This window comes from Nerophis lumbriciformis, linkage group LG22 (genome assembly GCF_033978685.3).
Source record: "Nerophis lumbriciformis linkage group LG22, RoL_Nlum_v2.1, whole genome shotgun sequence".
Classification (NCBI taxonomy): domain Eukaryota; kingdom Metazoa; phylum Chordata; class Actinopteri; order Syngnathiformes; family Syngnathidae; genus Nerophis; species Nerophis lumbriciformis.
The window spans coordinates 4,960,340-4,985,608 of record NC_084569.2 but is presented as its reverse complement, the minus strand read 5'-3'; the positions used below and the strand labels follow the sequence as shown (position 1 = coordinate 4,985,608).

Genomic DNA, 25,269 nt, shown 5'->3' with positions numbered 1-25,269 from the left:
TGATGGGCCACTTTCCAGGTGCTCAACAGTAAATGAAGTACAATCAACTCCTTAGTGATGCTAACAGCGAGCATCGTTAATGCAACCACGGCTGTGTCTGCTCTTTTAAATCTTTAGTTGCCGGGCGGCCTTCGACTCGCACAAACGAGCGGACGTAAGCATCAAATGTCACCTTGGGATTTTTATGCTGAATACTAAGTAGAAAAAAACACACAGTTTTCTTACTGTCAGGGATACAAAGCGACTGTAAAAGAAGTACACTGAAAACAAGGAGAAATGTGGGTTAATATACATCAGTGTTTCCCACAGGACAGGCATCTATTTGTGGTGGTGTGGTCGGGGGGTGACGGCGGCAGCGGCGATGACCAAGAAGAACGCGGAGTTGGAATATAAGTACAACACTTTATGTACATATTTAGCTCATTAAAATTACTGACAGGAAGGCGAGAAACACTTTATTTCAACGGACTCTGGCGCCGTACCTGTCGTCAAAACTCCAAAGACCGACTGCACAGTTGCACAGGTGCGCTAACAAAATGAGAGTCTCAGAAAGCTGGCGTGCACAAGCTAGCAAGCTACGGAGTTTGCCGACAATGTATTTCTTGTAAAGTGGACAAATAAGATGCCAAAAACCAACCACTTTCATGTGGTATTGGACAGAAAGGAGGACTTTTTTTCTCCTCCATTCGAAAATGCGGACGTTATCAGCACCACTGTCTGATTCCAATCAATGCAAGTCATCAGAATCAGGTAATACACCAACTTATATTCTTGTCTTCATGAAAGAAAGGAATCTATATGTGTTAAACATGCTTGTATTATCTTTAAACACCTTTAACTTGTTAACAATATTAACTATATGTGTTAAACATGCTTGTATTGTCATTAAACACCTTTAACTTGTTAACAATATTAACTATATGTATTAAACATACTTGTATTATTATTAAACACCTTTAATTTATTAACAATATGTGCTAAACATGCTTGTATTATCTTTAAACACCTTTAACTTGTTAACAATATTAACTATATGTATTAAACATACTTGTATTATCATTAAACACCTTTAATGTATTAACAATATTAACTATATGTGTTAAACATACTTGCATTATCATTAAACACCTTTAACTTGTTAACAAAAACATATATTTCATAAATAAATAAATATAAATTACCGTATTTTCCGCACTATAAGGCGCACCTAAAAACCACAAATTTTCTCAAAAGCTGACAGTGCGCCTTATAACCCGGTGCGCTTTATATATGGATTAATATTAAGATTCATTTTCATAAAGTTTCGGTCTCGCAACTACGGTAAACAGCCGCCATCTTTTTTCCCCGTAGAAGAGGAAGTGCTTCTTCTTCTACGCAAGCAACCGCCAAGGTAAGCACCCGCCCCCATAGAACAGGAAGCGCTTCTTCTTCTACTGTAAGCAACCACCCGCCCGCGTAGAAGAAGAAGAAGCGCGCGAATATTACGTTTCATTTCCTTTGTGTGTTTACATCTGTAAAGACCACAAAATGGCTCCTACTAAGCGACAGGTTTCCGGTTCATGAAAAGACGCAATCTCTCCATCCGCACACGGACTACTATTTCACAGCAACTGCCTAAAGACTTTCAAGAAAAGCTGGCTACTTTCCGTGCATATTGTAAAAACAAGATAGCTGAAAAAAAGATCCGGCCAGAGAACATTATCAACATGGACGAGGTTCCACTGACTTTTGATATTCCTGTGAACCGCACTGTGGATACAACGGGAGCACGTACGGTGAATATTCGCACCACAGGGAATGAGAAGTCATCCTTCACTGTGGTTCTAGCTTGCCATGCTAATGGCCAGAAACTTCCACCCATGGTGATATTCAAAAGGAAGACCTTGCCAAAAGAGACCTTTCCAGCCGGCGTCATCATAAAAGCTAACTCGAAGGGATGGATGGATGAAGAAAAGATGAGCGAGTGGTTAAGGTAAGTTTACGCGAAGAGGCCGGGTGGCTTTTTTCACGCAGCTCCGTCCATGTTGATATACGACTCCATGCGCGCCCACATCACGCTGGTTTTTAATATATTATTAAAGTTTGACTGACCTATCTGACTGTTTTTTTGACATTCCTTTAGCGCAGTTAGATGCGGCTTATAACACGGGGCGGCTTATAGGTGGACAAAGTTTTGAAATATGCCGTTCATTGAAGGCGCGGCTTATAACCCAGGGCGCCTTATGGTGCGGAAAATACGGTATATATATGAATGAGGTAGATCCCCACGACTTGATCAATTGAAAAGTAGCTCGCCTGCAGAAAAAGTGTGAGCACCCCTGAGTTACACCCATCTGAGCAGGTCAGCCAACTGTTTAAAGCCCGATCACAGTTGAAATCTTGAAATGAAGGGCCTTTAATGGCCAAAACATTAACCTGGACAACATTTTAACAGCTGGTTGGCTCAGATTTGATTCTTGTCATTGCATTCACATGCTGCAGTGGACAGTGGACAATTTAGCTTCATTATTAATGCAGTATCTGAAGCACCGTCTCCACGTGTGTTTATTGACAACAGGGTTATAACCTGGACACGTTAGCTCGTCGGTATGGTAACACGTGACGTGACAACAGCGGCGGTGTTAATGAAGCAGCGTCAGGCTGCCCACCGTCAATGAAACGCTCGGTGAAATCGTGGATTAACGTTAAATATATGACGAGCCGCGAGCGATGCAGCTATAACTTATCTACCTACAACCTATATTACCCTCGTATTTTGATCCCGTCGGTCCGTTCTATTACTCCGCCGTCTTCTTCTTCTTCTTCTGGCCCACCAGGTGAATTAAGTGCTATTGGCGGAGTTACAATGCACAGTAGGCTACCGCCACCTACTGCACCGGAGTTGTAACTACAAGCAACATTCACAGACAGTCCCATTGCTTTTATGAGCGGTCGAGCGAGTCAAAAGCCGAAAAATCCATTTGTGGCGGACGTAATTCTTTCGTGGCGGGCCGCCACAAATAAATGAATGTGTGGGAAACACTGTACATACATGACGAAAGAGACAAGCGGTAGAAAATGGATAGACATGATGGATGTTTCCACTCTGAACATGTAAAAATCATGTAGACTACATATAATCTTGAGCTATGCATAATACCGTATTTTCCGGACCATAAGGCGCACTGGATTAAAAGGCGCACTGCCGATGAGCGGGTCTAGTCAGGTCTATTTTCACACAAAAGGCGCATTAAATGGGTCATATATATATATTTTTTTTTCTAAATGTAAAAAAAAAGACTTCCTTGTGGTCTACATAACATGTAATGGTGGTTCTTTGGTCAAAATGTTGCATAGATGATGTTTTACACATCATCTTCAAGTCGCTTTCTGACAGTCGCTTCAGGATGCGCCGTTTTATGGGCGGGTCTTATTTACGTGCCTCCACTTGGACGGCGTATTCTCCCCGTCATCTTTGTTGTAGCAGTGTAGCGTGCAAGGACGGGGAGTGGAAGAAGTGTCAAAAGATGGAGCTAATATCGTTTGTGGAGGGGGGGTGTGGTCTGCAGGCCTGCCGCGGAGACTCCCGAAATTCAGCGCCTCTCCCGAAAACCTCCCGGGACAAAATTTTCTCCCGAAAATCTCCCGAAATTCAGGCGGAGCTGGAGGCCACGCCCCCCTCCAGCTACATGCGGACCCGAGTCCGCTTTCCCACAATATAAAGAACGTCTACAGTAAAGCAGTCCGTCTGCCGTAAACAGCAATGTTGTGACACTCTTAAACAGGACAATACTGCCATCTAGTGCATTTGATGAAAGCACTTTTGTGCGTGCCACACATCAATGCATCATCAGAGAGGGTGTTCAGCATGGTTATAGAAAGATAGTGACAGAGAATAGAACAAGGATGGACAATTCAACCCTAAACTCAACAATGAGTAGATGAGTGTTATGTGTGTAAATAAATGAACACTGAAATTCAAGTATTTCTTTTATTTATATATATATATATATATATATATATATATATATATATATATATATATATATATATATATATATATATATATATATATCCATCCATCCATCCATCCATTTTCTACCGCTTATTCCCTTCGGGGTCGCGGGGATATATATATATATATATATATATATATATATATATATATATATATATATACATATATATATATATATATATATATACATATATATATATATTTATATACATACATATATATATATATATATGTATATATATACACATATATGTATATATATACATATATATATATATATATATATATATATATATACATACACACACACATATATATATATATATATATATATACATATATATATATATATATATACATACACATATATATATATATATATATACATACATATATATATATATATATATATATACATACATATATATATATATATATATATACATATACATATATATATATATATATATATATATATATATACATATATATATATATATATATATATATATATATATATATATATATATATACATATATATATATATATATACATATATATATATATATATATATACATATATATATATATATATATATATATATATATATATATATGTATATATATATATATATATGTATATATATATATATATATATATATATATATATATATATATATATATATATATATATATGAAATACTTGACTTGGTGAATTCTAGCTGTAAATATACTCCTCCCCTCTTAACCACGCCCCCGCCCCAACCACGCCCCCGCACCCACCCCCCACCCCCCGAAATTGGAGATATCAAGGTTGGCAAGTATGGTGTAAGGACCGGCCTCGAAGCCAGCGGCAGGTGAGTAGATTGCCCAGCTGGGGTTTGTTATCTAATCACCTGTCGCCCTTATTAGCAGCAGCCGGAACGAGACACATGGTGGGAGTTGGAGCCAGAGAGAGACACACGCCCAGAGACAGACCATATTTCTGGAAAGCAAGCCACCCCCGGGTGTTTATGCAAATAAAAGACTCGATTCAAACTGTCTACCGGGCTCCAAAAGATCTGTCGGCCAGGAGAACCCACAACAAGAGGGAAACCTCACACTTTTAATGACATTCAGACTTTACTTCAATCAATAACGGAGCAGCATCTCCTCATCCGTGGATCACTAGTGCAACAACAACGCTGGAAATGTGTCCCGTGAAAAACCGTTTGACCCTAATAACTAAAGTTCCTTGGGTGAATAATGTAAACTCACTACACCGGTATGTTTTAGTGCTTTCATGGCGAGTTTACTGACAGATATAAGTAAGAACTTTAAACTACTTTATATTAGAAATGGCAACAGTGGTATCGTCGATGTTCTCTACTAATCCTTTCAGCAAAAATATGTCAATATCGCGAAATGATCAAGTATGACACATAGAATGGACCTGCTATCCCCGTTTAAATAAGAAAATCGCATTTCAGTAGGCCTTTATCACGATTATTTGAAAATATGAAATTCATACAACAGCAGAAACATGTGAAAAAGCCTCTGATGATGAGCCAAAGAAGAAAAACAGTTAATCTCTCCCCTGAAACGCCTGGGGAATGGTGGCACCATGACAGGGCCGCGAGTGGCTTGAAATACCGTATTTTCCGCACTATAAGGCGCACCTAAAAACCACAATTTTTCTCAAAAGCTGACAGTGCGCCTTATAACCCGGTGCGCTTTATTACGATTCATTTTCATAAAGTTTCGATCTCGCAACTTCGGTAAACAGCCGCCATCTTTTTTCCCGGTAGAACAGGAAGCGCTTCTTCTTCTACGCAAGCAACCGCCAAGGAAAGCACCCGCCCCCATAGAACAGGAAGCGCTTCTTCTTCTACTGTAAGCAACCACCCGCCCCCGGAAGAAGAAGAAAAAACGCGCGGATATCACCGTACGTTTCATTTCCTGTTTACATCTGTAAAGACCACAAAATGGCTCCTACTAAGCGACAAGGATCCGGTTCATAAAAAGACGCAATCTCTCCATCCGCACACGGATTACTACCGTATTTCACAGCAACTGATATTCCTGTGAACCGCACTGTGGAACGGGAGCACGTACGGTGAATATTCGCACCACAGGGAATGAGAAGTCATCCTTCACTGTGGTTCTAGCTTGCCATGCTAACTTCCACCCATGGTGATATTCAAAAGGAAGACCTTGCCAAAAGAGACCTTTCCAGCCGGCGTCATCATAAAAGCTAACTCGAAGGGATGGATGGATGAAGAAAAGATGAGCGAGTGGTTAAGGGAAGTTTACGCGAAGAGGCCGGGTGGCTTTTTTCACACAGCTCCGAAGGCGAACACACCTTCACTAAGACGGGCAGACAGCGCCGGACGACATACGCCAACATTTGCCAGTGGATCGTAAATGCCTGGGCAGATATTTCGGTCACAACTGTGGTCCGAGCTTTCCGGAAGGCAGGATTCACAGAACTGCTGCACAACAACAGCGACACTGAATCCGATGACTTCGACGAGACGGAGCCGGCCATTTTTGGATCCCACGCTTGCGCAACTTTTCAATTCGGACACCGAAGACGAAGAATTCGAAGGATTTACGAATGAAGAATAACTTCAGAAGGTGAGCGCTATGTTTATTTTGTGTGTTGTGACATTAACGTTCGAGCAACATTATGTTGCTATTTATTGCTCTACACCATTTTGAATTTTACTATGTTTGTGATTGCACATTTGCGTACATTTTGGGACAGAGTTGTTAGAACGCTGGTTTTCAATATATTATTAAAGTTTGACTGAACTATCTGACTGTTTTTTTGACATTCCCTTTAGCGCAGCGTAGGCGCGGCTTATAATCCGGGGCGGCTTATTGGTGGACAAAGTTATGAAATATGTAATTCATTGAAGGTGCGGCTAATAATCCGGTGCGCCTTATAGTGCGGAAAATACGGTAGGCCTGAAGAAGTTGAATGGGCTTAGTCCGAGTATTTACTGTGTAGAACCCATTTTAATTCTACCTATAGAACTGTCATTAACTTCTCTAATGTTTTGCTTTGTAGTCAAATTGCCAAGTGTTGTGCTATTTATCGTACATCGTCATGGCACAGAAACAGACAGACGGACGGAGAAATAAAGCTTAGGATTCTCCAAACTGTTAAGATTTTTAAGTAATAAAAATATGAAAGCTTTTCTCAAGCATTACCGTATTTTTCGGAGTATAAGTCGCTCCGGCCGAAAATGCATAATAAAGAAGGAAAAAAATATATATAAGTCGCACTGGAGTAGGGATGTCCCGATCCAGGTTTTTGCACTTCCGATCCGATACCGATATTGTTTTTGCATTTCCGATCCGATACCGATACTGACCGATACTGGCCTATCCGAGCATGTATTAAAGTTTAAAGTTATTTAGCCTACTTAGTTGTCAGAATCATGTTGAAAAGGGTTTTAGTACTCTTGATAACAACTAGCCAGCTGAATTAGGGGAGTTTGAATAATACACAATGGTTGGTAACAAGAAACTGACCTGTTTATTCAAGGATAAACACAAAATAGACAAAATTATACATGACAAACAGAAATGGCATCATTGAACTAGGGCTGGGCGATATGGCCTTTTTTTAATATTGCGATATTTTAAGGCCATATTGCGATACACGATATATATCTCGATATTTTGCCTTAGCCTTGAATGAACACTTGATGCATATAATCACATCAGTATGATGATTCTATGTGTTTTGATTGATTGATTGAGACTTTTATTAGTAGGTTGCACAGTGAAGTACATATTCCGTACAATTGACCACTAAATGGTAACACCCCAATAAGTTTTTCAACTTGTTTAAGTCGGGGTCCACTTAAATTGATTCATGATACAGATATATACTATCAGATATATACTATCATCATAATACAGTCATCACACAAGATAATCACATTGAATTATTTACATTATTTATAATCCAGGGTGTGGAGGGGGGCGCCGGATGTAAGTGTCAAAAAGACAGCCAAAAGAGTTTGATATGAGAATAAATCTAAAGTTAAAATATAGGGTAGAAATGCACCCATTTGCAGGAAATGTAGTCTTGATTTTCAACATTTTCTTTCAAGGCTTGCATGTCTACATTAAAACATTCTTCTTCATACTGCATTAATATATGCTACTTTTAAACTTTCATGCAGAGAAGGAAATCACAACTAAAAAAAATCACTAATTTTTTCATACGGTGTTGATGTGGACATTTTTGCCTCAGCATTTTGATGGTGTGGACGTGTGGCACCGAATGGAGATAAGCGTCTCGACAGACGTTATAATATTTGAACAATGATGACGAAAATTGTTTTCTCTGTCATGTCCGTGTGTCGAAAATTGTTATGCGCTTATTTTTTTATTTGATTTTGTGCGTGGCATAGATTTGCTATGAGCAGAGGACGCTTAAACAGTGCGCAATTGCACAGGCGAGCACCTTAGAGGGAGCGTTGCTCGCACGGCTGCGCTAGCATCACAGCTAACGTTAGCCATGCTGCTACCTCTCTGCTCGGGGAGGACGTATACGTATGTGATGTATGACGTGACAGTATGTGACGTGTGTAAGAAGGTGCACTTGCTGTCAGTGAGAGGGAGACACAGGAAAGAGTGAGAAGAGCCTGTCGTGTAATGCCAGCAGCTAAAAGCAACTGCGTGAGAATTCACAGACCTGTGGATGTGTTGAAGGTGTGCTGGGAAATGCGGAACGGAAATTAGGGAGCAGCAGAAAAGTGGAATGTATTATTTAAATCGGTGCGTTGGAAAACACGGACCGGAGTTTGTTTTTTTTAAACTGGATCTGGATCGGCATTTTCCCATGCCTTGCCGATACGCATTTTTTGGCAAATATCGGCGGCCGATCCGATCCAAATATCGGATCGGGACATCCCTAGTTTGAACCTGACATCTTCTGTAGAAAAAATGTTACCCTTTAGTAAGTGGTGTGGGTACATTTCACATTTGAACCGATACGGTGCCAATTCGCAATACCTGGGAACAGGGCCCGCATATAGGGGGTGTGATGGCAATTCTAAGGGCCCACAGCTCGCCAGGCCCACACATAGCCCATAGTAGCCTCTATGATACAAATACTATGCATACACTGAACTAATATATATTTATACGAATGATTCTGAATTAAAACAAAGCCACAAGTCATACGATATTCTAATTTGTATCATTTCAATAACACGCTCGTGGAAGCACTGTTTTTAAACTCCATAGTTTAAATCTCAAATCAGCACCAAATTTGACACATAAACTTAGGGGACTAACACGCACAAATGTGTAAAATTTGGACAAAATTGTTTGAAAAAAATGGCCGCCATCAAGCGAAACATCTTTGCAGAAGCGGAATTTAGCAACTAATTTCCCAGTTATTGACCATTTGTCTAATAATTTAAAAAAAACTTCTGCAAATACGTGTATTACATGTACATTTTGACAACATAGACACATCAATCAATGTTTATTTATATAGCCCTAAATCACAAGTGTCTCAAAGGGCTGCACAAGCCACAACGACATCCTCGGTACAAAGCCCACATAAGGGCAAGGAAAAACTCACCCCAGTGGGACGTCGATGTGAATGACTATGAGAAACCTTGGAGAGGACCGCATATGTGGGTAACCCCCCCCCTCTAGGGGAGACCGAAAGCAATGGATGTCGAGTGGGTCTGACATAATATTGTGAGAGTCCAGTCCATAGTGGATCCAACATAATAGTAAGAGTCCAGTCCATAGTGGGGCCAGCAGGACACCATCCCGAGCGGAGACGGGTCAGCAGCGCAGAGATGTTCCCAGCCAATGCACAGGCGAGCGGTCCACCCCGGGTCCCGACTCTGGACAGCCAGCACTTGAACCTTGATAAGTTTCCCAGGAAGTGGGTCAAGTAAACATGTTGTTTGTTTTATCCCACTTACACACCGTAATAGTTCCTCTAATGTTATTTCATCAAAAAGAGAGAGACTATTTTGTATTGCAGTATCCGTCGTAGATACAGTTGTATCTGTGTTAATAGAACCCAGTTGTAGCTGGGATGCGTGGTCTTTAATCTCCTTTCTAATGAGTTCAATTTTCTTATTAAAGAAATTCATAAAGTCATCTGCCGAGTGGGTGGAGCTATTGGGAGGAGTCCCTTGTTGGGTTAGCGATGCTACTGTACTAAACAAAAATTTAGGGTCATTTTTGTTGAGGCGGATGAGATTTGAGTAATATTTAGCTTTAGCTAAGGTAAGCATGCGTTTATACGATATTAAACTATCACTCCATGCTTGATGGAAAACCTCAAGCTTGGTCGCGCGCCATTTGCGTTCCAACTTTCTACATGATAATTTATGAGCTCTGGTTTCTTCTGTAAACCATGGGGTGCGCCTTTTAGGGGCCCTTTTTTGTTTTAGCGGTGCTATACTATAAATGGTTTTGCGCAGGGCATTGTCAAAGTTGTTAGTTAGGTTATCAATAGAGCCGACATAATTTGGGAATGGTGCCATTACCGAAGGCAGTAGGTCAGCAAGAGTCATCGTTGTGGCAGCATTAATGTTGCGGCTGCTATAGCAGTTATTATTATTATTAGTTTGTTGACAATGAGTCAGAACTTCGAATTTTATAAGGTAATGATCGGACATTACTTTAGTATACGGAAGTACCATAACTTTGGAGGTGGTGACACCCCTGACCAGCACTAGATCTATCGTATTACCGTTGCGATGCGTAGGTTCATTTATTATTTGTGTAAGACCACAGCTATCAATTATAGTCTGGAGCGCCACGCACTGAGGGTCCGATGGGGTATTCATATGGATATTAAAGTCCCCCATTATGATTATATTGTCTGCGTGCGTCACTAGATCAGCAACGAACTCTGAGAATTCATTGATAAAGTCCGAGTAGGGCCCTGGGGGGCGGTAGATAACAGCCATATCGAGAGGCAGCGGTGCGACAGACCTCATAGTAAGCACCTCAAACGATTTGTATTTATTATTTAGGTTAGGGGTAAGATTAAAGTTTTTATTGTGCATGAGTGCAACTCCCCCACCCCTTTTAAGGGGACGGGCAATATGCGCATTCGTATAGTTAGGAGGAGATGCCTCATTTAGCGCAAAAAAATCGTCTGGTTTGAGCCAGGTTTCGCTAAGACCAATGACGTTAAGATTGTTGTCTCTAATGACCTCATTAACTAATAACGTTTTGGGAGACAATGATCTTATGTTTAAAAAGCCCATATTATAAGTATTGGGCTGTTTTGACGAGTTTTTGTTTAAATTATCCGTAGCAGCAATATTAATAATGTTGCGTTTATTATACGTGACAAATATATATGACAAATATCACCCCGTGGGTTGTTAAAATTTTTCCACACTAACTTTCATATTCAGTCTGCATAAACATAATAATAATAAAGGCTCTGTGTTGATCAGTTTTTCAAGGTTTTCACACCAAGCTCTGATCTGTATGGCCACTTATCACAGTGTTCACGCTCTCAGGTGGCATTGCACTCACAGAATGATTAAAAACATCAAAGAGAATATAGTGCACGAGGGCTGCCTTGTTAATGAAAACACTCCACATCAAATCAGGATTCATAGCGACTGTTCTCTTCTATCAAAGAGCTACAAACAACTTCTACAAAAAGTTTGAAATCATAAAGGCTTGAAATGTGCGACTAAAGTCAGGGTTAGAGCAAAAAGCTTTTCATCCATCCATCCATCCATCCATCTTCTTCCGCTTATCCGAGGTCGGGTCGCGGGGGCAGCAGCTTAAGCAGGGAAGCCCAGACTTCCCTATCCCCAGCCACTTCGTCCAGCTCCTCCCGGGGGATCCCGAGGCGTTCCCAGGCCAGCCGGGAGACATAGCCTTCCCAACGTGTCCTGGGTCTTCCCCGCGGCCTCCTACCAGTCGGACGTGCCCGAAACACCTTCCTAGGGAGGCGTTCAGGTGGCATCCTGACCAGATGCCCGAACCACCTCATCTGGCTCCTCTCGATGTGGAGGAGCAGCGGCTTTACTTTGAGCTCCCCCCGAATGACAGAGCTTCTCACCCTATCTCTAAGGGAGAGCCCCGCCACTCGGCGGAGGAAACTCATTTCGGCCGCTTGTACCCGTGATCTTGTCCTTTCGGTCATGACCCAAAGCTCATGACCATAGGTGAGGATGGGAACGTAGATCGACCGGTAAATCGAGAGCTTTGCCTTCCGGCTCAGCTCCTTCTTCACCACAACGGATCGATACAGCGTCCGCATTACTGAAGACGCCGCACCGATCCGCCTGTCGATCTCACGATCCACTCTTCCCCCACTCGTGAACAAGACTCCGAGGAACTTGAACTCCTCCACTTGGGGCAAGATCTCCTCCCCAACCCGGAGATGGCACTCCACCCTTTTCCGGGAGAGAACCATGGACTCGGACTTGGAGGTGCTGATTCCCATCCCAGTCGCTTCACACTCGGCTGCGAACCGATCCAGTGAGAGCTGAAGATCTTGGCCGGAGGAAGCCATCAGGACCACATCATCTGCAAATAGCAAAGACCTAATCCTGCAGCCACCAAACCAGACCCCCTCAACGCCCTGACTGCGCCTAGAAATTCTGTCCATAAAGGTTATGAACAGAATGGGTGACAAAGGGCAGCCTTGGCGGAGTCCAACCCTCACTGGAAACGTGTCCGACTTACTGCCGGCAATGCGGACCAAGCTCTGACACTGATCATACAGGGAGCGGACTGCCACAATAAGACAGTCCGTTACCCCATACTCTCTGAGCACTCCCCACAGGACTTCCCGGGGTACACGGTCGAATGCCTTCTCCAAGTCCACAAAGCACATGTAGACTGGTTGGGCAAACTCCCATGCACCCTCAAGGACCCTGCCGAGAGTATAGAGCTGGTCCACAGTTCCACGACCAGGACGAAAACCACACTGTTCCTCCTGAATCCGAGGTTCGACTATCCGGCGCAGCCTCCTCTCCAGTACACCTGAATAGACCTTACCGGGAAGGCTGAGGAGTGTGATCCCACGATAGTTGGAACACACCCTCCGGTTCCCCTTCTTAAAGAGAGGAACCACCACCCCGGTCTGCCAATCCAGAGGTACCGCCCCCGATGTCCACGCGATGTTGCAGAGTCTTGTCAACCAAGACAGCCCCACAACATCCAGAGCCTTAAGGAACTCCGGGCGGATCTCATCCACCCCCGGGGCCTTGCCACCGAGGAGCTTTTTAACTACCTCGGCAACCTCAGCCCCAGAAATAGGAGAGCCCACCACAGATTCCCCAGGCACTGCTTCCTCATAGGAAGACGTTCTGGTAGGGCTTTTCATACATAGCAAGTATTATAATAGGTATAAGGTCAGACCTGGGCAAATCAAGGCCCGGGGGCCACATGCGGCCCGTTAAGCTTTTCAATCTGGCTCGTCGGACATTCCCAAATCATTTTTCTAGACCTTTAAGATGGAAAGTGTAGCTGCCATTATGATGTGCAGTGATCTTCAAGTCACTTTCTGACAGTCGCTTCAGGATGCACCGTTTTGTGGGCGGTCTTATTTACCTTCGACAGTGTCTTCTCCCCGTCATCTTTGTTGTAGCGGTGTAGCGTGCAAGGACGGGAGTGGAAGAAGTGTCAAAAGATGGAGCTAACTGTTTCAATGACATTCAAACAATAATGAAGCAGCATCTCCTCATCCATGTCCTTACCATGAATTGATTAACGTGGACTCCGACTTAAACAAGTTGAAAAACTTATTGGGGTGTTACCATTTAGTGGTCAATTGTACGGAATATGTACTGTACTGTGCAATCTACTAATAAAAGTTTCAATCAATCAATCAATCAAACAATCCGCCGTCCCACCGGAACTCTCTAATAACTAAAGTTCCTTGGGTGAATAATGTAAACTCACTACACCGGTATGTTTTAGTGCTTTCATGTCAGATATAAGTAAGAACTTTACACTACTTTATATTACAAACCCTGTTTCCATATGAGTTGGGAAATTGTGTTAGATGTAAATATAAATGGAATACAATGATTTGCGAATAATTTTCAACCCATATTCAGTTGCTACAAAGACAACATATTTGATGTTCAAACTCATAAACTTTATTTTTTTTTTTGCAAATAATAATTAACTTTAGAATTTGATGCCAGCAACACGTGACAAAGAAGTTGGGAAAGGTGGCAATAAATACTGATAAAGTTGAGGAATGCTCATTAAAGACTTATTTGGAACATCCCACAGGTGAACAGGCTAATTGGGAACAGGTGGGTGCCATGATTGGGTATAAAAGTAGATTCCATGAAATGCTCAGTCATTCACAAACAAGGATGGGGCGAGGGTCACCACTTTGTCAACAAATGCGTCAGCAAATTGTTGAACAGTTTAAGAAAAACCTTTCTCAACCAGCTATTGCAAGGAATTTAGGGATTTCACCATCTACGGTCCGTAATATCATCAAAGGGTTCAGAGAATCTGGAGAAATCACTGCACGTAAGCAGCTAAGCCCGTGACCTTCGATCCCTCAGGCTGTACTGCATCAACAAGCGACATCGGTGTGTAAAGGATATCACCACATGGGCTCAGGAACACTTCAGAAACCCACTGTCAGTAACTACAGTTGGTCGCTACTACGGAATTTAAAATTGCACTTTAGTAATCTAACCCGGCCGTATTGGCATGTGTTGCAATGTTAAGATTTCATCATTGATATATAAACCATCAGACTGCGTGGTCGGTAGTAGTGGCTTTCAGTAGGCCTTTAATAAACAAGAAAATAAAATGAACTAATTTCTGTAAGCAAAATTTTACTTAATTAAATATTGAACATCTTGAAGGGCATTTTTTCACAGTTGGAAAACTAGATCAGGGTGTCTTTTTGTTAGTTGCCATCACGTGATCACCACATTCTCGCTTGTTCGTCTGTGTTAATGGCCTCTAAATGCCCATTCAATCTGAAGATTAAATATTACCACAATGGAAGCAGTGCCTGTGGAGTCTGTGGTGGGCTCTTCTATTTCTGGGGCTGAGGTTGCTGAGGTAGTTAAAAAGCTCCTCGGTGGCAAGGCCCCAGGGGTAGATGAGATCCGCCCGGAGTTCCTTAAGGCTCTGGATGCTGTGGGGCTGTCTTGGTTGACAAGACTCTGCAGCATCGCGTGGATATCGGGGGCGGTACCACTGGATTGGCAGACCGGGGTGGTGGTTCCTCTCTTTAAGAAGGGGAGCCGGAGGGTGTGTTGTAACTATCGTGGGATCACACTCCTCAGCCTTCCCGGTAAGGTCTATTCAGGTGTACTGGAGAGGAGGCTACGCCGGATAGTCGAACCTCGGATTCAGGAGGAACAGTGTGGTTTTCGTCCTGGTCGTGGAACTGTGGACCAGCTCTATACTCTCGGCATGGTCCTTGAGGGTGCATGGGAGTTTGCCCAACCAGTCTACATGTGTTTTGTGGACTTGGAGAAGGCATTCGACCGTGTCCCTCGGGAAGTCCTGTGGGGAGTGCTCAGAGCGTATGGGGTATCAGACTGTCTGATTGTGGCGGTCCGCTCCCTGTATGATCAGTGCCAGAGCTTGGTCCGCATTGCCGGTAGTAAGTCGGACACGTTTCCAGTGAGGGTTGGACTCCGCCAAGGCTGCCCTTTGTCACCGATTCTATTCATAACTTATATGGACAGAATTTGTAGGCGCAGTCAAGGCGTTGAGGGGATCTGGTTTGGTGGCTGCAGGATTAGGTCTCTGCTTTTTGCAGATGATGTGGTCCTGATGGCTTCATCTGGCCAGGATCTTCAGCTCTCACTGGATCGGTTCGCAGCTGAGTTTGAAGCAACTAGGATGAGAATCAGCACCTCCAAGTCCGAGTCCATGGTTATCGCCCGGAAAAGGGTGGAGTGCCATCTCCGGGTTGGGGAGGAGATCTTGCCCCAAGTGGAGGAGTTCAAGTATCTCGGAGTCTTGTTCACGAGTGAGGGAAGAGTGGATTGTGAGATCGACAGGCGGATCGGTGCAGCGTCTTCAGTAATGCGGACGCTGTATCGATCCGTTGTGGTGAAGAAGGAGCTGAGCCGGAAGGCAAAGCTCTCAATTTACCGGTCGATCTACGTTCCCATCCTCACCTATGGTCATGAGCTTTGGGTTATGACCGAAAGGACAAGATCACGGGTACAAGCGGCCGAAATGAGTTTCCTCCGCCGGGTGGCGGGGCTCTCCCTTAGAGATAGGGTAAGAAGCTCTGTCATCCGGGAGGAGCTCAAAGTAAAGCCGCTGCTCCTCCACATGGAGAGGAGCCAGATGAGGTGGTTCGGGCATCTGGTCAGGATGCCACCCGAACGCCTCCCTAGGGAGGTGTTTAGGGCACGTCCGACCGGTAGGAGGCCGCGGGGAAGACCCAGGACACGTTGGGAAGACTATGTCTCCCGGCTGGCCTGGGAACGCCTTGGGGTCCCACAGGAAGAGCTGGACGAAGTGGCTGGGGAGAGGGAAGTCTGGGCTTCCCTGCTTAGGCTGCTGCCCCCGCGACCCGACCTCGGATAAGCGGAAGAAGATGGATGGATGGATGGACAATGGGACATTTGGCTATGTAATCATATTTCTTTCCTCCAAATTTCTGTTACTTTGTAGAACAATCTTTACTAGCGTGTCGCAAGTAGGGGGCTCTGTCCTGCCTTTGTGTGGAGTCGGCGCCTCATGCTTTGCCCACTAAGACAAAGATTGTGAATGTTAATGGATCAGTTAATTATACTGGCTATACAAAGGCGTTCAGAGTGATGCAATGAGTAAGACGACTTTCTCTCTGTTTGAAGTGAGAGATGAACAAACGCCAGGCTCAACATTTCTGATTGGCAAACATGTTTGTCAACGGACCGCAGCCTCTTGCGGTTGTTTATCGTGCTAATTAAAACCTGCATGTCAATTTGCAAGAGTGGCATGAAACCTGGGCAAAGAGCCAGGGAGGCCAGGCCTGCTAAAGAGGATCAAGGCAGTGCAACATACAGTAACAATGGTGCTCACTAGTGATGGGTTGATGAGGCGTCATGAAGCGTTTCGACACATTGCAAAACTGTATTGATACTGTGTCGATACTGTGTCACTAAATACTGACATCTGCTGGACATTAAAAATCCCTACAGGCAACCTATGGACCGACTCAACTGACACTGATTTGATGCCCTAGTACAGGGGTCACCAACCTTTTTGAAACCAAAAACTACTTCTTGGGTACTGATTAATGCGAAGGGCTACCAGTTTGATACACACTTAAATAAATAAATATATTGTCATTTGTAAGTTACACGTAAGTGTGATTTAAACAAGAATACCTCAATAAATACATTTATATATATATAAAAAATGGGTATTTCTGTCTGTCATTCCGTCGTACATTTTTTTTTTCCTTTTACGGAAGGTTTTTTGTAGAGAATAAATGATGAAAAAAACACTTAATTGGACGGTTTAAAAGAGGAGAAAACACGAAAAAATTTAAAATAAAATTTTGAAACATAGTTTATCTTCAATTTCGACTCTTTATGATTCAAAATTCAACCGACAAAAAGAAGAGGAAAAACTAGCTTATTTGAATCTTTTTGAAAAAAATAAAAAAAGAATTTATGGAACATCATTAGTAATTTTTCCTGATTAAGATACATTTTAGAATTTTGATGACATGTTTTAAATTGGTTAAAATCCAATCTGCACTTTGTTAGAATATTTAACAAATTGGACCAAGCTATATTTCTAACAAAGACAAATCAGTATTTCTTCTAGATTTTCCAGAACAAATTTTTTTAAAGAAATTCAAAATACTTTGAAATAAGATTTAAATTTGATTCTACAGATTTTCTAGATTTGCCAGAATAATTTTTTTGAATTTTAATCATAGTAAGTTTGAAGAAATATTTCACAAATATTCTTCGTCGAAAAAACAGAAGCTAAAATATTTATTATTCTTTACAATAAAAAAAAAATTAAAAAAATTCTTGAACATTGATTTAAATTGTCAGGAAAGAAGAGGAAGAAATTTAAAAGGTAAAAAGGTATATTTGTTTAAAAATCCTAAAATCATTTTTAAGGTTGTATTTTTTCTCTAAAATTGTATTTCTAAAAGTAATAAGAAGCAAAGTAAAAAATAAATGAATTTATTTAAACAAGTGAAGACCCATCCATCCATCCATTTTCTACCGCTTATTCCAAGTGAAGACCAAGTCTTTAAAATATTTTCTTGGATTTTCAAATTCTATTTGAGTTTTGTCTCTTTTAGAATAAAAAATGTCGAGCAAAGCGAGACCAGCTTGCTAGTAAATAAATAAAATGTAAAAAATAGAGGCAGCTCACTGGTAAGTGCTGCTCTTTGAGCTATTTTTAGAACAGGCCAGCGGGCGACTGATCTGGTCCTTACGGGCTACCTGGTGACCGCGGGCACCGCGTTGGTGACCCCTGCCCTAGTATATACAATAATATAAACCAAGTCATTGTATTTCATTTAGGATTATTTCATATCTTCATTTAAATAAAAATATACTAAACATGTCCACAATATGTCCAAACTTTTGTTGCCATCTATTAACACAATATTGGCTGTGTTGACTCATTTGCAGTTGATAGTAAATCCTCACTTCAATACAAGGTGTACTACTCTGATGTATATCTGAGTGTCATTTCTAAAGTATTGATATAATAAAATGCTTGCTGAAATGTGGGCTACTGTGTATTAGGGTTGTACGGTATACCGCTACTAGTATAGTACCGCGATACTAATGAATCATATTTGGTACTATACCATACTTGCCAACCTTGAGACCTCCGATTTCGGGAGGTGGGGGGAGGGGGGCGTGGTCGGGGGTGAGGCGGGGCGTGGTTGGGGGCGTGGTTAAGAGGGGAGGAGTATATTGACAGCTAGAATTCACCAAGTCAAGTATTTCATACATATACATATATATATATATATATACATATATACATATATATATATATATATATATATATATATATATATATATATATATATATATATATATATACATATATGAAAATATGCAAACAAAACTGTGTTTAGATAATTGATACTTCAAACTTGCATAAATAAATATTAAGGAATATAACATAACTTGGCTTCTGAGAGTTTCAAAATGTAATGAATAAAATGCTAAAGTTGTTGATAAACAAGCAATTATTTTAATAATTAAATATGGTCATTTTAAATGAATTATTATGATAATTTAAAATCAATTATTTCAAAATATGTTTATTTTAATGTATAATTCTATGGCTGGATGTAATAAGGAGTCACGAAAAAATACAAATAAAAATACAATTAATTTTGATGTTTTTAGCAAAATATAGTAAAAATGTATTTAGTTTTTTTTTTTTTAAATTAATAAATATATTTATTTTTAGGTAAAATAAACATAATAATACAATTTATCTCTAGTCTGGATGATTTAGTTCTTGTCACCCTGTTGTCCTCCCGTCGTGAAAAAAGGCTGTCCTCACTCACTGGAGGGGGCGTGGCCTCCAGCTCAGGTTGAAAATGGGGAGATTTTCGGGAGAATATTTGTCCCGGGAGGTTTTCGGGAGAGGCGCTGAATTTCGGGAGTCTCCCGGAAAATTCGGGAGGGTTGGCAAGTATGTACTATACCGCCCATGAAAAGTCATTGGTGGATCAGCACCTAACATCCACTGTAATGATACCAAGTACAGGAACGTATCTAGTCGACACTACTATGATTACGTCGATACTTTTTGGCATCACACCATCTTCTTTCGTTTTTAAAAAAATGTATATTATGTTTATAAACTCAGGAAATACGTCCCTGGACACATGAGGACTTTGAATATGACCAATGTATGTACTTGGTATCGGATCGACACCTAAATTTGTGGTATCATCCAAAACTAATGTAAAGTATCAAAGAAGAGAAGAATAAGTGATTATTACAATTTAACAGAAGTGTAGATAGAACATGTTAAAAGAGAAAATAAGCAGATATTAACAGTAAATGAACAAGTAGATTAATAATCCATTTTCTACCGCTTGTCCTTAATAATGTGTACAAAATAATAGGTGTATAAATGACACAATATGTTACTGCATAGACTAATTAGGAGTCTTTGTTTGTTTACCTACTACTAAAAGACAAGTTGTCTAGTATGTTCACTATTTTATTTAAGGACAAACTTACAATAATAAACATATGTTTAGTGTACCCCATACTTGCCAACCCTCCCGGATTTTCCGGGAGACTCCCGAAATTCAGCGCCTCTCCCGAAAATCTCCCGGGACAAATTTTCTCCCGAAAATCCCCCGAAATTCAGGCGGACTCAGGTCCATGAGGACCTGAGTCCGCTAACCCACAATATAACCAGCATACCTGCCCAATCGCGTTATAACTGTAGAATGATGAAGGGCGAGTTCTTGGTTTTCTTATGTGGGTTTATTGTTAGGCAGTTTTATTAACGTCCTCCCAGCGCGGCAACAACACACAACAACAGCAGTCACGTTTTTTGTATACCGTAAAGCAGTTCGTCTGCCGTAAACAGCAATGTTGTGACACTCTTAAACAGGACAATACTGCCATCTAGTGCATTTGATGAAAGCACTTTTGTGCGTGCCACACAGCAATGCATCATCAGAGTTCAGCATGGTTAGAAAAATAGTGACAGAGAATAGAACAAGGATGGACAATTCAACCCTTAACTCAACAATGAGTAGATGAGTGTTATGTGTGTGTATATGTGTAAATAAATGAACACTGAAATTCAAGTATTTATTTTATATATATATATATATATATATATATACATATATATATATATATATATATATAATAAAATTAATATATATATATATATACGTATATATATATATAGTAGAGATGCGCGGTTTGCGGGCACAACCGCGGAGTCCGCGGATTATCCGCGGATGAAATTTAAAAAAAAAAGATTTTATCCGCGGGTCGGGTCGGGTCGGGCGGTTGAAATAAAAAAAAAAAGATTTTAAATAGATTCAGGCGGGTGGCAGTTAAACCAATTGGGAAATATATATACATAGTTAAATGTTGTTACCCACATACGAAAAACGAGCAGGCACCTGCAGCATATGCCACAACAGAAGAAAAAAAAAAGAAGAGATGGACACTTTTACGGAGCGGAGAAGGGACGCCTCGCCGGGGTCCGGGACCGAGGCCCCTTCCCCCGAGAGGGCCCCACCGGGAGCCGTAGCTGAGGCGATCCGCGAGAAGGGCCCGACGCACGTCCAGGGTCACGACCGCGCCCACCGCACCGACACCCCGCCTCGTCCGCCTTCGCCGCGGACGGCGTCACGCGCAGCAGGTAAGCAGCTTACCTGCCCGCCACCCCCGTGACCGGGGGCTCGTAACAGGGGTCACTCCGCGCGCAGTGCGCTCACGAAAGGGGTGGGGCTAACCCTGGTTGATATAGACAGCAGGACGGTGGCCATGGAAGTTGGAACCCGCTAAGGAGTGTGTAACAACCCACCTGCCGAATCAACTAGCCCTGAAAATGGATGGCGCTGGAGCGTCGGGCCCATATACCCGGCCGTCGCCGGCAGCGAGACGCGCTTGGAGGTGCGCTCAGCGCGGCTCCCATATGATTGCGCACTGGTGTGCGTCTGGGTCGTGACAGCGTGGCACGCATTGAATGTCTGTGCTGCATTGGATCAGTCTCCTTTCTTTAACAGGCAAAAGCTTTATAACCTCACTAATGCCTTGCATCGTCTATATTAGATATATAACAACGGGCGGGTGTGGGCGGAGCGGTTCTGATTAAATGTTAGAACGGGTGGATGGCGGATGGTTGACGACTTTCTGATGCGGTTGCGGATGAAATAATATATATACATATATATATATATATATATATATATATATATATAGCTAGAATTCACTGAACGTCAAGTATTTGTTATATATATATATATATATTATGTATATATATATATATATATATGAAATACATGACTTGGTGAATTCTAGCTGTAAATATACTCCTCCCATTTTAGCCACGCCCCCAACCACGCCCCCCTCCCACCCCGACTACGCCCACCCCCACCCACCTCCCGAAATCGGAGGTCTCAAGGTTGGCAAGTATGGTGTACCCTAAGAGTCTTCTGTTAAAATAAAGTCAATAATGACATTTTTTTGTGGTCCCCTTTATTTAGAAAAGTATCGAAAAGTACCGAAAAAAATCTTGGTACCGGTACCAAAAAATTGGTATTGGGACAACACTAATGTGTTTACAAACACTTTTTCTCACTGTACCTGAGCACATCCTCGAGTTTGGCCGTCTTCCTCCTGTCCTCTGTTCTCTCTTTGTCCACCTCGCTATGCAGCGCTAGAACCTGATCGAGAAAGAGGGAGAGATAGAGAAAAGAGGAACAGTAAAGAAAGCGGATAAGTTAATCAGTTAATCACTATGCATGCAATCTTGCTCCCCATCAAAAGTAGCATGTGGGATATATGACAAATATATGGCAGATGTTTCATGTCACACAGGTGGAATACAGGCCAATAAGGTCATTATTATGTGGCCTCTACTATTGGAAATCATCACTTTTATCTTGAAAGGGTTGAATTAAATTGGTCCCCTTGAAGAAGTGGTGCAGAGGTCTGCTAACATCTTGCAGGTGTATCAAGGCACTGTACTTTACTTTGAAGACGACCTAGGTGCAGGGCCCAGTCTTTAAACCTGATCTTGACCTAAAAAGTCTGGTTCAGTTTAGCTCATTAAGTGTGGCTAGTTTATGAGTGAGTGGTCTGCTGCTTTGAAGAGGATTTGCACAAGTTAGGAACTAGCTCGGACCTCTCATGTCCCAGTGTAACAATGACTATATAGCATTAACTTATTTTTCGGACCATAGGGCGCACCGGATTATAAAGCGCACTGCTGATGAGCGGGTCTATTTAGGTCTGTTTTCATACAAAAGGCGCACCGGAATATAAGGCGCATTAAAGGGGTCATATTCAGATTTTTTTCTGAATTTAAAACACTATCTTGTGGTCTACATAACATGTAATGGTGGTTCTTTGGTCAAAATGTTGCATAGATGATGTTTTACACATCATCTTCAAGTCGCTTTCTGACAGTCTCTTCAGGATGCGCCGTTTTGTGGGCGGTCTTATTTACGTGCCTCCGGGTTATAAGGCGCACTGTTGATTTTTGAGAAAATGAAAGGATTTTAAGTGCGCCTTATAGTCGGAAAAATACGGTATATTGCATCTAATTCTTCTTTGGTTGATGTTGGTCTTGGAGGTCAACACACACTCATTGTCACATTGTCCAGGTTTTCCAGCTTCTCATTCACAAGAACTGGTATACAATCTTAAAAGTTAAATCTTTAAAAAGTTACAGCAAATTTGAGCACACACCTTTGCGTTGTAGCTGATCTGCAGTTCATCTTTTTCCTGCTGGAACTTCAAATCCTGATCCTGAACAGAGGCAGCAGATGAGCGGATTGCAAAGAATTCCAATCTCATTTTGCACCCATCTCATACCCGAGCTTGTGTCTGTCTCTGATGTTCACTGACCACGAGCTGCTGTTTGAGCTCAGAAATAGTTTTCTCAAAGTCCTCCATTACTTCAGACGCCTGCAAGAGAGAGACTTTCATATAAAGTATGTATGAAGTATACTGTAAGTATACATGGCAAAGAGAAGATCATATTTGTAGAATAAAGTCACAATGTTCAGAGAGAGAAAAGAAGGTAGTAGAAAGGGAAAACTAGGCATGAAGTTGAGAAAAGGGTCAGAATCCTATGAGAAAAGAATATTATATTACAATATGTGTGTCAAGGTACACTTTGGTCATACTTGCCAACCTTGAGACCTCCGATTTCGGGAGGTGGGGGGTGAGGGGTGGGGGCGTGGTCGGGGGTGGGGCGGGGGCGTGGTTGGGGGCGTGGTTAAGATATATATATATATATATATAAGAAATACTTGACTTTCAGTGAATTCTAGCTATATATATATATATATATATATATATATATATATATATATATATATATATAAAATAAATACTTGAATTTCAGTGTTCATTTACAAACTACAACTCACAAACACTTTAGAGTTAGGCTCCACCATCAGAATGTGTACTTAAACTTATAAAGATCACATGGATATTATTCAGTGAGTTGATTCACCAAAACTAACCTGTTATAGGAGGAAAAAGCACACAGGACGTTTCAAATGTTCACAGACTGGTCGCGCTCATCAGAATGACAAGACACTTCCGGTCTGCAGGTGATAGCATTCAATTGGGAAGAAACGCCCTACTGCCCCCTACTGACCAATGTGAATACTGATAAATGTGTAATGACAGCTCCAAAAACGAATTCAAACCACAAAATAAAATAAATAAATCAACACAAAAATGTGACACATTATGGGTGGGTCACATATGCATGTACAGTAGATGGCAGTATTGTCCTGTTTAAAAGTGTCACAACATTGCTGTTTACAGCAGACAAACTGCTTTACGGTAGACACTGTTGTTGTGTGTTGTCAACACGTCACTCAGGTCCGCCTGAATTTCGGGAGTTTTTCGGGAGAAAATTTGTCCCGGGAGGTTTTCGGGAGAGGCGCTGAATTTCGGGAGTCTCCCGGAAAATTCGGGAGGGTTGGCAAGTATGACTTTGGTATAAACACAAACTCAGGTAAGAAGTTTTTAGTCAACATCATCATCATACACCACACTGAGTCAAGCAGTCTCAACATGCCTCAAAAGAACCACCATCATCCTGGTTCCAAAGAAAGCTTCACCAAACTGCTTTAATGACCACCACACAGTCACACTAAGACGCATCCATGACGTTCTTTTGACGGTTTAGTCATGATTGGAGCAATTTAAAAAATTTTGGCTGGGGGCCGGGCTGCATATATGCGCACTAATTGACTGAAAGAGCACGCACTTGGCGCGATGATGTCATGTTATCCATGGAAAAATGCATTTTTAGACAATATGATTTGCCTGAGCGGCTAGGAGACCCCGAGAGTAACAAGCGCTTGCCTTGTTGTCTTTCCATTAAGAACAATAAATTAGTTTTTAGTATAAGTTTGCTGGTTTCAAGAAATGTAATGCCGAGCACATATCATTATGTCAAGATAATGGCACTAGCATTTACTTCATTTAAGAATATTTTTCAACATATTGAGCAAAAAAAAGTCTTATTTTTCTTTTTTTCCATCAAGAAAAGTGCACTTGTTATATTTAAAAATATTTAAAAAATAATATTTTTTTAAATTTTTTTAAAAAA

At 41.5% G+C, this 25,269-nt stretch overlaps 1 protein-coding gene across 3 annotated transcripts in view; it reads right to left on the bottom strand.

Moving 5' to 3' along the window:
• cep112 (centrosomal protein 112) overlaps positions 1-25,269 on the bottom strand; it is a 473,259-nt gene that overhangs the window by 322,345 nt on the left and 125,645 nt on the right. For all 3 annotated transcript variants that reach the window (XM_061974375.1, XM_061974374.2, XM_061974373.2), the window contains 3 exons: positions 23,511-23,603; positions 23,385-23,444; positions 22,278-22,357 (listed from right to left, as the gene is read on the bottom strand). In XM_061974375.1, coding sequence (XP_061830359.1) covers positions 22,278-22,357; positions 23,385-23,444; positions 23,511-23,603 — 233 coding nt within the window. The remainder of the gene's footprint in view (positions 1-22,277; positions 22,358-23,384; positions 23,445-23,510; positions 23,604-25,269) is intronic.